At 40.0% G+C, this 15,194-nt stretch overlaps 1 protein-coding gene across 2 annotated transcripts in view; it reads right to left on the reverse strand.

Moving 5' to 3' along the window:
* Positions 1–15,194, reverse strand: part of DOCK2 (dedicator of cytokinesis 2) — a 2,042,522-nt gene that overhangs the window by 1,596,323 nt on the left and 431,005 nt on the right. For both annotated transcript variants that reach the window (XM_078653374.1, XM_078653373.1), the window contains exons 9-10: positions 12,180–12,261; positions 10,990–11,125 (exon numbers count right to left, since the gene is read on the reverse strand). In XM_078653374.1, the coding sequence (XP_078509500.1) occupies positions 10,990–11,125; positions 12,180–12,261 (218 nt within the window). The remainder of the gene's footprint in view (positions 1–10,989; positions 11,126–12,179; positions 12,262–15,194) is intronic.

Genomic DNA, 15,194 nt, shown 5'->3' on the forward strand with positions numbered 1-15,194 from the left:
ATGACCAAAGAACCAGTCATGCCATAAAAACTGCCCAACAGATGGCTTCCTCCAGAGAAAAGTGCCATTGCTTCCTGAATCACTTCAGAGACAAAATAGGAATCAACTTCGAACTCAAATCTTCACTTCCCAAACTAACCCGAAATGCTCAGAAACTGGGCCAATTTCGGTCATCTCATCTCATCCCACACTCATCTCCTTTCACTGCTTCTCTCACCCAACAGCAGGACTCCTAGAACCTGGAACCCAGACTACAAATGACTTCACTTGTATCTACCTCTAAGGTGCCTGGCTCCTTGGATTTTACTCTGCTACTACCCCGTGGGAGATACAGCTTGAGAATCCTTTTTAATTTATCTTTCACGTGCTTATTTAATGTACCTTGTTTTCCTGTGTAGTAACACTGCCTAGAGAGTGTGGCAGCAGGAAACAGAGCAGTGTAGCTTCAACCAGTGTTTTAATTACTCCTCCCACTTTCATTATTCAAAAGGAGGCCTGCACCCTTCCCCTTCATGGCTGGATAGTTAAGCAGCACAGGTGAACATTATGAGTGGATCCCTTTACACTGTCTCTCTCATTTAGGAGCAGTCCTCATGGGACTTAGAATACAGATCACACATTACTTTCATTGTGTCTAGATAGGAGGTAAATGGCTCTCTAGAATTTACACTGCTACTACTATGTGGTGAATACCACTTTTTAATAATTTTAAGATTCATATATCACACTGTAATTTTAACTTACTTGTTGCTCTGTGTAACTCTCACTGTCAAGCAAGCTTGGTGGTGGGAACCAAAGTTGTCAAGCTCTAGTTACTGTTTAGTTTTTCCCCCAAACTTTCATGGCTTATTTAAGCTGCGAAGCAAAAGGCAGGTCCGCCTGCTCCTGGACCATTACCAGCATCGGCATCTTTACGAAGCTACCCCACTCAGGACCTCTTTGCACTCCAGTGTTGGGGTAAGGCATGCACCTTTCACTTAGTCTGGTGCAGTAAACTCTAAGGCTTTTTCTCTTTTAGGCCCCGTCCTCCTTCTCTTTACCCACCTTCCTATTCACATTTCCCCTCTCATATCCTCAAACACTCATCTTGATACACCCTCTCTGGTACCTAATTGCTATTTAATTAATGTCAGATCCTACTCAAGATATCAAAGGGAGATCTCCGACCTCATCTCAGATAATCAAACATTTTTCTATTTTTCTTAGAGAGACCTTGCTCCATAAAGCGTCTGCCCCAGACTTTGCAGCCAGTATCCCCCCCAACACTTTTAAATCCTGGAAAAATATTAATGTTCCTGAATTTATTAATGATTTAGGTCCTTTAAAGGACATTGATATTTCCGATCCAGAAGCTGCGGCCATCGATTGCACCACATGCATCAAAAATGCAATTGATAACTCTGTTCCCATAAAAAACGCTCTACCAACAGGTCTTAAATTCTGCTCCATGGTTTACTGAAGCCCTTAGGGTGGAAAAACAAAGCTGTAGACGACAGGAACGCAAGTGGCGTAGCAATTATGAGCCTTATGAAAAGAGCTGCTACAAAGAGAAGATAAAAAACTATAAATCATCAATTATTACTCAGAAAAGTATCTTCTTTAACAAACAAATCGAATCAGCCCAAGATTCAATTAAACAGCTTTTTCAGGTGGTTTCTCAGCTTTCTGGACGCAACAAATCCCAAACAACAGAAGCCTCTCAATCTATGTGCAATGCACTCTCTACTTATTTTCAAGAAAAGGTCTGTGATATCTATTCCAACTTTAATAAATTTACTAAAGATACATATCAGGCCCATATTCCGACCATACCTAAACTTATACCACCTAATTTGTCCAATTTCTCTTTTAATCATATTTCGTCTGAGCTAGTTCATAAAGTTATGTTGACTACCAACTCTGGCTCACCCAACGACCCCTGTCCACCTTCTGTTTTTAAAACTGCTCCAGAAATGATCTCAACTGTTCTTGCAGATATTTTTAATGCTATGATTACATCAAACATTTACCCTACCATATGGAAAAAGACAGTAATTAAGCCTTTACTCAAAAAAAGCACTTTAGATCCTTCTAAAGTCACGAGTTACAGACCCATATCATGTATTCCTTATCCATCGAAGATAATTGAAAAAATGTTGAATACCCAATTATCTGAATACATAGATACTAACAACTGCCTAGACGCTTCCCAATTCGGATTCAGGAAGGGACATGGAACGGAGACGGCATTAATAAAAGCATTAGACGAGATAAGAATGATCCTCGACAAAGGAGGTGCCGCGGTGCTCATATTACTTGATCTCTCCGCCGCATTCGACACGGTCGATCATTCTATTCTGATCGACCGTGTCGGAAAAGCCGGAGTATCATCAAATGCCATTTCACTCCTTGCCTCCTTCTTGATAGAACGAGAGCAATCGGTTTCCATGGACGCATTCTCCTCTGACTCCTTTTCACTACCTTGTGGAGTCCCCCAGGGATCCTCGCTGAGTCCAACACTTTTTAACATTTATGTAGCGGACTTAGCGAGGGTCATTAAAGCTTATCGTCTAGCATTAACATCGTACGCGGACGATACACAGCTGGTCCTGGCCATTAACAACAATGGAAGGGAAGTTGCTGATAACTTCCAAAAAGGAATGCTTGCCATATGTAATTGGATGAATTCAAACTGTCTGAAACTTAATTCGGAGAAAACCGAAGTGATGGTGTTTGGAAAACTCATTCCTGCATGGTCTCCCACCTGGTGGCCTCAAGATCTTGGCCCTCCACCTAACCCGGTCACCAAGGTTAGAAATCTGGGTGTAATTTTTGACAATAAACTTTCATACATTCATCAAGCCAACTCTATAGTTTCTGCTTCCTTTTTCACACTTAAAATGATTAAAAAACTTCAACCTTACCTTCCCTTAAATACTATAAACACTTTGATTTCAACACTATTGATGTCTCGAGTCGACTACTGCAATGCTCTTTTGCTTAATGCTCAACAACAAGTAGTCAATAAACTTCAGCTGGTCCAAAATGCAGCTGCAAGACTCGTTACTGGTACACCCAAATGTAAACCCATCTCAAACATTATTCGCAAACTGCATTGGTTACCAATCAGGCAGCGAATTAAATTCAAAGCCCTGTGTATTGCTTTTAAAAGCATTCCCAAAAAATCTCCTTTTTTTCTTAAAGATGCCCTTTGTCCCTATCAACCATCACGCACCCTCAGATCTGCTAACGCTAACCTTTTGAAGGTAGCCAGAACCAACAAGGCCACTTGGGGAGACAGATCTTTTGCAGTGGCCACGGCTAAATTATGGAACACCTTGCCAGGTGATCTTAAGAACATCCCTACATTAATAGCATTCAGAAAGCAGCTGAAGACCTGGTTATTTAATTATTAGAGTCCGTCACTTCTTGGGTACAACCTTCAATTTTTTCTGTCAAGCGCCAAGACACCTTTGGGTAATCGTGCGCTCAACAAATTGCATAAAATAAAAATAAAATAAACTATGCCATGTAACATGTCGACCATGCAGGCCAATGAAGGGGAGCATTTTCCATACCACCCTCAAAAGCACCGTTTCCATCACTCTTAATATTCCCCAAAGCTAAGTCATGACCGTTTCACTCACTTTCTACCCCAGTAGAACCTACTCGGGTGCATTGATTTATCGCACTCCTCTGCCCAAATCTCCATTGTTATCAATATTTCCAACACTGTGGCACCACATCTCATCTTCATTCTTGGGAGATTTTAACATTCATTTAGAGAACTCGGAGGCCTCAGAAGCCCTACATGCGGTCAGGACTCCGGACACGATCAGCCTCTCCCTGCGTACAAACTTCCCAGCTGCCAATTGAGGCATGCACTTGGCGCTTTCTATGTAAATTCTGGCATCATATCCGCCAACAAGCCTCTTCCTTTGAATTGGTCTGACCATCTGGCAATACAGTTTCTTCTTCCTATTGGCAACCTGAATGACCCTCTCAATCATAAGCTTCACACATGCTCACTAAACTTGGTCCAAAATTATCCCCCTCTGACAAGTGCTCCAAAAGCCAAACCGCTCTGTCCTCTTCTAATACCACTGCTGACAGTGACACATTTAAATAATTTTTCATGAGTCCTCTAAGCAAAATGTCCGTCCCCTCAAGTGCACTGTTCCTCATCATACCCACCCCTTTTTCCTAGGTATTCTTAAGAATTCAGACATGCTAAACTTCATTGCAAGTCATTAGAATACAAATTGAGTTCGTCTTATAATCCTTTCAACAAACATTTGCAAAATTAGCTATCAAATACTGCCAACACCTCATTCAAAATATGTGAATATAATCTGATGTTTAGAAGTCTTCTGCCAACTCATCTAGAAAGATGTTAAATATTGTAATAGAACTGCTCACTAACCAAGTGTTTTTTAAACTCCTCCAGTCTTGCCCTCCAAAAAGCTCTATCAAGACCTGTCTCAGTTCTTCCTCTCTAAAATTGAAATGCTCCATACCAACTTTCTTCAGCAATCCCCAAAGGATTCAGTTTTTGTAACTGTTTATACAAAGCTCCCAGACAGTCTTCTGTTCTCTCCCAATTTCAAGGCATTATCCCATATGGAAGATCACACTATTCTTAAATCTGGAATGTGGATTTCCACTGCTGACCCTTCCCCACTCACATTCTAGCTTTAACCCCTGATACCGTGATTCCCATCATCACTAATAACTGATCTCTCTGTAGTAGAGTTTACTGTCCAATATAACAGTCAACACACCCAAGTCACACCTTTGTGTAAATAAGTCCTTGGATGACCAAGAAGCTCTAGGAAATTATTGTCCCACATAACGTCTTCCCATCCTTTACAAAACTTTTAAAATAAAGGTGCCAACATTGAGCCTTCTGTTTCTTTAGAGGATTTAGAGGAGAACAGAATTACTTGATTTTTCACAATGTGCCTGCAGATAGCCCTACAGCATGAAACAGTGGATATAACTGTAGTGGATACCCTGAGATGTGTGCTAGAGTAAGGCCACTCTGCAGCTATTCTATAATTAGACTTATCAGGGACGACTGACATCATCCATCACTCCACTCTACTGATGAGATTGAGTGGAAGAAGCGCCTGCAACCTTGCCCTGAAGCGGTTCTATTCCATCCTCTCTCACTAAACTCAGACCATAGTATTACTTCAGTTCGAACCATCAACTGCCTTCATTCCATATTGGGTCCCACATGTTGGGTCTTTGAGTGCCGGGCTATTTAATGTTTATCTATCTCCTAAGGTTCAGCACAGTCATTCATTTGGTTTCCATACCTCAACATACACGGATGATACCCAAATTACAATCCCCATCCCACACAATACTAATCAGGTCAAGTGCAGTTGCCTGCTGGAGGCAGAGCAGCTATCACACACTCAAAGAAGATAAAAAAGACATTTCTCTCTTAAGGCAAAAGCCCCTTGCCTGGTCTCCTGCTTGGTGGGCCACCCAGCTGGGCTCTGCATACTGCCCTGTCTCTTCGACCAAAGATATGAACATTATCATTGTAAATCAACTCACTTTTCATAAACAAATCAATCAGGTATTCAGAACATGCTGCACTCTTCTCAACATGCTCAGGAAGTTTGTCCTGTTTCTCCCACTAGATGTCATCCATTAATTACTTTCTCCTTTGACTAGGGAAATTCTGTCTACCTGGGAGTTCCAGACTACCTCACTCATCATCTTCAAGTCATACAGAGCTCAGCCGCGTGACTATTCTTAGGGTTCTCCCCCACAACCCTAATGTCCCCCCATCTTAAGTCACTCCACTGGCTTGCCATCAAGAAGCATGCTATATTCAAGGCCATCTGCATGGTAAACAATGCAGTGAATTTTTTAACTCCTTTAAACTCGAGGAAGAAGCTCACTTTACCTTCCGCCTTCACTCCATTCGCTATGACTATGCCAAGCGACTGATAAGTGCTTGCATTTCTAAGACTTGGATGGGGAGACAGTTCCTCTTTCTTAGTTGGCTTCCAAACTTCAAAACGATTGCCAACCTCTGAAATCCATTATTTACCCCTCCAGGTTTAAAAAAACCTTAAAAATCTCTTTTTTAGTTACATTTTCTCTTTAGTCCTTTATTGCAGGCTCCCACTGCTCCCTTCCTTTCCCTTCTCAGCCCCATAGTTTTAGGACTCCGTTGGGTATTTGCAACATGTTGCAAACACATTACATAACATAACACAACATCGCATAGCACAACATCGAATAACACAACATAATATAACATAACACAATATTTTACCAATTATCAGCAAACTCCGACTCACTCGTTCTTGTCAAGACCTCTTAGCCTCCAGAATCATCAAAAGCAAACTGTCTATACTCCAATTGCTCACACTGCTTATCAATGCCTCCCTACACCACGGGATTTTTCAATCTCTATGTAGACTGGTCAAATATCTACAATATCTCAAAATAATTGCCTTGATCAGTCCAACCTATCTAACTTCCACCCATCACATCTTGGAGAACTGTGAAGCGGGCTTGATGGACTTCATGGACATGTCTGCTGTTCGTGATACAAGTGACCATTTGCAATAGAAAGCCTCAATGAAATACTGTGTGGGAATCAAAGTTAAGGTCCTAAAGTGGAACTCCTCCTTCCTCTTAGAACGTCATCTTCTGGTAAAAACTGGAGTCAGGCTGCACTTGCACATTGATCAACCATTCTGTAGGGTCACCTACAACTGTATTGTTGTGCCAGTTCTCTTGAACATCTACATTTAGCCCTGTGGCTTAATAATGAGTCATGGGAGAAAATCTACATCAATACACTAATGACACTTGGCTGCACACAAAGAAAACAAAAATTCACATAATCAACTCCCTAAGAAACTGTCTTTGGAGGGATCTATCTTGGATGAAGGGCAATTTCCTTCTAAAGGCAGACAAAAAATAATTTCTTCTTTTATTCTCATATGCAAAGACGCTTGATTCATCCCATCTAACACTTTTAAATTTAAACTGCTTACAGCACAATCCATCAAAACATTGAAATTCACCATTCATTCTACCCATTCATTCATTGCACATATTAACTATCTTGCCAAATCTGTGAAACGCCATCTTCATATGTCAAAGGAAATAAGGCAACTAATACCCTTTGATCAACTAAAGTCAAAATGATATGCTCTTGTCCTTTTGAGATTAGACTTTGGGAACACTTTACAAGCCAGAATTCCACAAATTGACAATTGACCCTAATCAAAGTGGTCTTACACTCAACTGCTAGATTGGTTTGCATAGAAAGGAAACCTGATCACATCACTCCTCCCCTTTACAACCTTAACTGGCACCCTCATCAAGCTAGGATTTGCTTGTAACTCTGCTTCCTCACTTACCAAGTCCTACATGACGACAGCATACCATACTATACCAAACTACTGACCATCTACAGTGGATAAAGAAGCTTTAGAAGCAAGGAAATCCCCAAATTCAAGACCTTACCAGTCAGGAAGCAGTCCTTCATGGGAAAAAGCAACTACGGCACGAAACTCCCTCCCACATCAACTTAGAAAGGCTACGCCATTCCTCACCTTTAGACAAGAGCTCATAATGCATCCATTCAAATAATTCCTTTACCAACCCTTACCTGTTAAAGAAAGTAAATCACACAAACACTACTTTAATGCCATAAGCGCCTAGCTGCTTCTTCTTTTTGCTCATACATGAAGTTACTATTCGCTATCTCTTCTCATGGCTATAACCTATGAAAAGCTTTCCTTTTCCCTAACTCAACCTATCCCTTTTCTTACTTTTTGTTCCACTTTTGAAATAGGCTAAGCAATATGAATTTCTATAGAAATACATGCATGATCAGTTAGTTATCATTTATTAGGATGCATTTTCTTTTGAATTATTAATCATGCCATACTGATGATTAACTACAATGTTTAGCAAGGTTCAAACACATTCCGGACTGGTCTGGCAGAAGTGATAGAACTTTCAGTCAAGGATGTTGACATGCTGTTTCTTTTGGTTTGAAAAATAGCACGTGGTAACATACACTGGTGTCTGCACTCATGAAACATCACTGCAAATAATGGTTAAGGAGATAGATTTTTTAAATGACAAAGGATTTTTGTGGGCGAGGGCTTATATCTTTAGTTTCTTGTGAATTTCATACCAAGTGAGTTGGAATCCGACCCTGCTCTTGTTTTCCAATTGCTTTTTTGACAGACATGATGCATCACAAATCCATATCCTGTGCTTTTTCACAGACTATTTCAACCTTAAGCCCCATCACAATTGATAAATAATGCATGTCAATTGCTCGTAAATCCAAGTTTTAAGAAATATTAGTAGCACATGACTACATTTAAATATGCCACACATGGTTAAAATTTGCATAGATATGATGGAAAGTTGTTTTCCTTACTCCTTTTTATCTTGTACCATTGTGTATTTGCACAGGATATGTTTTGGTCTACAATTAAAATTTATATAAGATAAACAAGTTACTTACCTTCGGTAATGCTCTTTCTGACTCCACCTAGCTGCAGACTCCTCACCTTTTGAATATTTTGCTGGTGTCAGACTGCATCTGGAAACATTTCAGCAGTACCTCTGCGGGCTCGAAGGTGGGGTCTTGTGGTTTCACACTGATGCTGTTCTGCTCCAGAAATGGCATGTGGGGCCTATATAGATGTCACTCCTGAACACTGATATCAGTTGATTTTGGGACTGTCCACCCACCCGAAGCAGAGCGCCAAGCGCAAATTGGTATACAGTGTGCAGATTCCTAGACTTGGGATCTTATTAAGGAATAGAGTCCAATCACAGAACGTGGAAGATAGGAGGTTGGTGGGGAATCTGTTGCTAGATAGAGTCTCTACCCCAAAGAGCGTTACTGAAGGTAAGTAACTTGTTCTTTTGATACAGAATTCTAGCCTCAGATTCCTCGCCTTTTGAAAAGATGCCAATGCAATACCTATTTGGAGGGGAGTCTGTGACTAGACTCAAACCAGAAAGTCCTACAGGACCAAGCCAGCAAAAGGACCCTCCTGAACCACACTGTGCAGGCAATAACTCTTTGTGAATGTATGGAGTGATGCCAAAATAGCCATCAGACAAATGTCTAGGACAGGGACTTTGCATGTCAATGTCGTGGTAGGAACTTTGGCCCACGTAGAATGATCATGCAGCCCTTCTGAAGGCTGCTTTTTTCCATTGAATAGCAGATCTTAGAGCTGAGCATGATCCAGTGGGAGATTGTTCTCTTCTACACTGCCTTAATTTGTTTGCACCAGAGAACCCCAAAAGGAGTTGATCGTCCACTCTGTGGTCTTTGGTAAGATCGACTTAAAAACTCTCTTTGGGATCCAAGTGATGCATCTTTACTCCCCCTTAGAGGGGAGAGACCGAGCATAGAACATTGGCACGGGGATGGTTTGGCCAACGCGGAATGGCATCACAATCTTCGACAGGAAGAATGTCTGTGTCCACAGAACCAGTTTTTCTAGAAAGACGCAAGTGTATTGTGGAGTGATAGTAAGAGCCTGAAGTTCACTCAATGGCGTGCTAAGGTGATGACAATGATGATCAGTCTTCATAGTAAAGAGCTTTAAAGGATAGCTAAAAAAGAATGCACAAAAGTTAAGTCAGGACTAAAATAAGGTCTCATTTGGTAGGACAAAAGGAGAAGGGGGAAATACATGTTGCAGGCCTGTCAAAAATCGCATCACAGTTGGTGACAAACAACAACTGTTGATTTGGCAACTTATCAGTCCTAAAGCGCTGAAAATGAACCCTTATCTGTCCTCAAAGCAAATCCTTTCCGTGTAAAAGACAGGAACAAACAACAGAACCTCAGATAATTTGTTCTGGTGGGGACATTTTGGCATATGCCGCACCAAACCACAAATCTGTCCCAAAAACTGGTGTATACAATTTTTGTCAAGGGACACCTGGATGCCAAGATGATATCAATGACCTCTGGAGGAAGGTGAAAGGTGTTCAGCTGTCACTGCTTAATCTCCAAGCATCAAGGCGGAGATTGCAAACGCCCAGGTGCAGAACTTGTTTCTGTTTCTGCGAACACAGGTCCTCCCGGAAGGGCAGCCTGATCAGAGGACTCTATTGGAGAGCAACTATTTGCTTGTCTATGTATTACTGCTTTTTTCATTACTGTGTGTTTTTAAAATTATGGATTTTGCTTTTGTTTTGTTTTTTGCAGTACTTTTTTTGTTTGCTTACTTAGTTCTTTAATGATTCTTAGCCCAGTTTAAAGTAAACCCTGTTGTATGTTCATTGTGAAGTGACTTTGAGAGATTCTACAATCAGGGGTGCTTAGTTTTGGAAGGAAAATACAATTCAATATATAAATGAATCTCTAATGGAATTAATCGCTGTGCTTGATCTCACATCAAATAACTATCCTCAATATCTGCCTTCAATAGTAAAATCCTAGAACGTGTCATCTTAGTCCTACCCAGACTCATCTCTTAGAATCTTTCTTCCTAGGCTCCTTGTACTTGCATGCCATCTCTTTCAATATAATCCCTCAAAAACCACATACAATGCAAAAATAGAACTGAAACAAATCAGGGATCCTTTTCTCCTTCTTAAATACCAGCCATACTTTACAGGTCATAAAGTTGTATACATAAATACACAGATACAACATCTTCATGTGCTGGAAAAAGACTTTTTGAACATAATCATAGTCACATTATCCCTCAACACATTTATATGCTTTTTCTATAAAATACTATATTAAAACAGAATACAAATAACTTTTTGTTTCACAGAACATAATCCTACCACCAAGAACATAGTGCTAAGAAATTTAACAGATAACATTAACATGGTTTAAATATGAAGCTCTTTTTCAGTGCGACTATATAGAACCACGCAGACAATCAAATATTTAAAACCATCAACAACTAAATGTAACAAACCAGATGGAACTGATACTCAAGGCCACATAGCAATGTGAATTAGGAAGATTTTTACCTGCCACTCCAAAAGGTCTCCGCAACCCCTGCGTGCATTTTTTTAGGTTGTTTTCCTTAAGGTCCATTCTACCATACCGGACGATTTGGCAAACCAAGTAAGTTTTATCTCTATTAAGGTCTTTGTTTCCGAGGTCCTAGTTTATAGAGAGATAAAGTCAGTTTGAGATGCTTCACAGCATTTTGAATGCTTTAAAAAAACATATTTGCATATTATATTAGTTTTGTTTTGTGGCAATAAGACTACACCGAGAAATGTATATGTTGTATTGTGCATGCAGGGGTTGAGCATAGCTTCTGGTCAAAGGTCAGATCATATGCTCAATCCTTTCTCTGCGTGGTCTTCAGTCTTGGCAGTCAGTTTTATCCATATGGAAGTTTAGAGCAGGGTTGGCCAAAGGGAGTTATTTCCTCGCAGGCGATGTAATCAGGACCTGGCTTTTGTCCTGCAGTTAATAACGAACAGTAATGTAGACATTGTTTGCATGGGTATTGCCTTGAAATTTCTGTGTCGTTATTGAGTTATTGAGTTCGGCATGTAAACTACTCTCTTTATTTACAATTATTTTAGAATAAAATTGAATTCAGCGCCATTTACATGACACCCACCTGAATGTATGTCTTTGGTGATGTCCTGATTTCAAGTTGGCCAATGGCTGCTGTGTTTATCGGTGTCTGTTTTTTTGCAATAAATGGTTACATTTCTAAAGTTCTCTTTTATTTGCACTACATAAATATGTGCTTTTTCTTTCTTTCTTTCTTTCTTTCTTTCTTTCTTTCTTTCATAATAATGTGCTTTTTTCCCCCTGGGTGCATTGGAATGGTGAAGATGTGTTATTGTATTTATTTGATTCATGGTAGAAGTGGTCATATCAGGTTAATACCCATATACTAAATGAAATTCCCTGTGAGTATTTTAGGATGAAGGTGTTTTTATTTCAGAATTATTTCATTATAAAGGAAATGATAGGTCAATGAAACACTTCATCCATTGTAAAATTACATATATATATGTATATATTAATTATTTGTTAGTCATTTGTTTGCAAATTTGTTGCTTGTTAGTCATTTGCTGCTGTGCACCCCCACTAACAGGGACATTCTTGGGCTAGTTTCTACTACATGGAATAGTAAAAAAACAGACGAAAGAAATGTAAATTCACACAAAACGTTACAAATATGTACACTTACTGTAAATACAACTTTTAAATTGTTCAGCATGTCTATTTCCTTTGGAACACCTTTACTTCCCCATCTCACCAAATAATTTTCACTGTTATAAATAGAAAATAAAGAAATAAGGTAAATTTGGTTTAAAACGCTGCAGGGTTTAACAAATGAAGATGGACTACGCTTTTATAGCTCTTTGTTGTTTAAAGGTGACGTAATACACAATGAGACAATCAGATGATCTGCCTGCATTAAACTTAGTTGCACAAAAGACACAATACAGTATATGTAAAATAAATACCCATGGTCATAAATCAACGGGTCACACTTCTTGACAATCCTGAAATACTATGTATGTATCCTATAATTATGCAATGATTCATTGTGTACATTAAAAGTTTCATTCAGCACAATATTGCAAGACTAGAAGTATTATACATTGTAACAGTGCTGAAGAGCTATATATGATAGGTGACTAAGACACTGCCAAGCTTCAGATTTATGAATGCACCAATGAGGCACATCGCTCATTACATTTGGGCCTTTGTGTGTGATTCACTGTTGCACATCAATTTGTGGTATTAGACTGTATAAAGGCCCCTGTCCCCAAATGTACATGAGTTTGTGACCCATGCTACAAACCATCCTGTATTCTGCTGCTACAGATTGTTTCTCCTGCTTCACTTTATAGCGATTGGTCTTTGTGCATTAAGAGCTGCATGTGTTTGTATGTCTGTTGGACTTTGTGAACAATAGTGCCTACTGGTGTGCTGAATTTGTGCCCGAACAACCATCAAAGCCCTTATATACTCACATCTGAATAGTGCAAATGCATGGCTCCAGACTACACCGGCCATCCCATGATTCTACACTGCATTCTGTATACTGCAAAATCTATCATAAGTGGTCTGATAAAATGTTATCACATCATCTAAACCCCTTTGGAATTATGCTGGCTCTCCAACAGGCCAGAACCACCTTCAAAACCAGCACCATAATTTACCAAGCCATCTTACCGGCACCCCATCCTAAATGGCATATATGGCTCCAATGGCTCTCTGTAGAATGTATGATGTTACAATGCGTGTTAGTACAGCGCGTGCTGTTACATCGCGGTCGTTACAACGACTGCGATGTTACCACGCTATGCCATTACAACGCAAGTCTTTACATCAACTTGCTATATTAAGGGCATTAATTTAAGCAAGGGGGGCAAGGCACCTGGCCCGGATGGCGTCCCAGTGGATTTAAAAAAAAATAATATATCTTTATGGGCGCCATCACTTACAAGAACTTTTAATGCCGCTAGCTCTGTGGGACTCATCAATACTTGGTATGAGTCGATCATAGTACCCATTTTTAAAAAGGGCGACAGGACTAGTTGTGTGTGCTATCGCCCAATATCTTTGCTTGATTCTACAATTAAAATCATTGGTAGGGTTATCCTAAACAGGTTGCACCTATGGGCAGAGGAGCACAAGATTATTAGCGACCTACAATATGGTTTTAGAGAAGGAGTTGGAACCATAGATCAATGTCTCAATCTTTTTATTCTCCTCGAGAAATATACTAAGGCTAAGGGAGGCCGGATGTATTTAACCTTTGTGGACTTGACATCCGCCTTTGACTGTGTCACTCACAGCAAATTGTGGCTAATTTTAGTTTGGTTGGGTGTTGACGACAACATTATTCAATTCCTTAGAGAGTTGTACAATGGTGCCAGGGCCACGATTAGATACAGCAAAAAAGGGGAATGCACTAGAATGTTTAACATTGCGAGGGGAGTGAGACAAGCATGTGTCCTTGCCCCTTTTTTTATTTAACATCTATATTAATGATCTGGAGAAAACCTTGCTGCAGGACTGTCAAGATATGCCTAGTGCATCAAATCGTCAAATTCCAGCACTTATTTATGCAGACGATGCTGTCCTGATGGCAAGGACCCCCGTAGCAATGCAAACTATGATTTCATATTTTTCCACTTTCATGACTAACTTGGGCCTGAAGGTTAACAGTGCTAAAACCTTTTGTATGAACTGTGGCAGAGGAACAAACCAGAAAAGTAGAACCATGTTTATTGGCTCCAAACCTTTAGATCATACCTCAACTTTCCCATATTTGGGAATACTGTTTGATAGCTCAGGACAGTGGGGTAATGCAGTGAAAAGTAGAAATCTGTTATTTGCCAAGTCAATTATGGCCCTCAAATTATTTAGCAAAAAGCTGGGGAAGAAACCAGTCAAGGAACTTTTGTGCCTATATAAAGCTAGTTGTGTTGGGGTCGCAACCTGTGGGGCGGCAATTTGGGGGGATGCAAATGTCTCAACCCTACAACTAACCGAAAATGGCTTCTTGCGATATCTTTTATCTATTCCTGAGAGCATGTCCACCCATAATTGTCACACTGAACTCGGCTTGTCCTATTTAGAAGATGTCATCAAGGTACAGCCTGTGCTTTTGTGGCACAGGGTATGGACAACTGATGAATGTCATTTGAACCGGCTCATTCTGGGGGGTGCCCTGAAATTGGACTGTGTCCTTTGGGTGAAGTGGTTGAGATATATTAAGTCATTTTTTGTTAACATCGATCATCTTGACTATTATGATGACCCCCTATCAATGATTCATATCCCGAGAAAAGTGCTGAAAAGGCTATGCATAACGTATTTAGAGAACCGCAGGGAAAAAACTGAGTTCACTCAAAAATCGGTGATCGCCCATCAGTTGATACTAACACCACAGGTTATTCAACCTTACCTAACCCTGCAGATGAAAGACCATGCTAGGTTTCTACTTATTAGATTTAGATTCAGGATTTTATTTAGGCTACTAAGCTTTCCCGTTACTAATGACTGGTCAAGTGGTATTAGGAAATGCCCCTGTGATGATTTGTCCACCCAATCCGATATACATATTTTATTCTTTTGTAAATTTTATTTAATACCAAGGAAAAGGTGGATTATACCCATATTAAGGTGTTTGAACCTTAGACAGTGCCGACCAGCCTTTATAGCAATACAGAAGCTTGATGATATA

Source organism: Lissotriton helveticus, chromosome 7, assembly GCF_964261635.1.
Source record: "Lissotriton helveticus chromosome 7, aLisHel1.1, whole genome shotgun sequence".
NCBI lineage: Eukaryota > Metazoa > Chordata > Amphibia > Caudata > Salamandridae > Lissotriton > Lissotriton helveticus.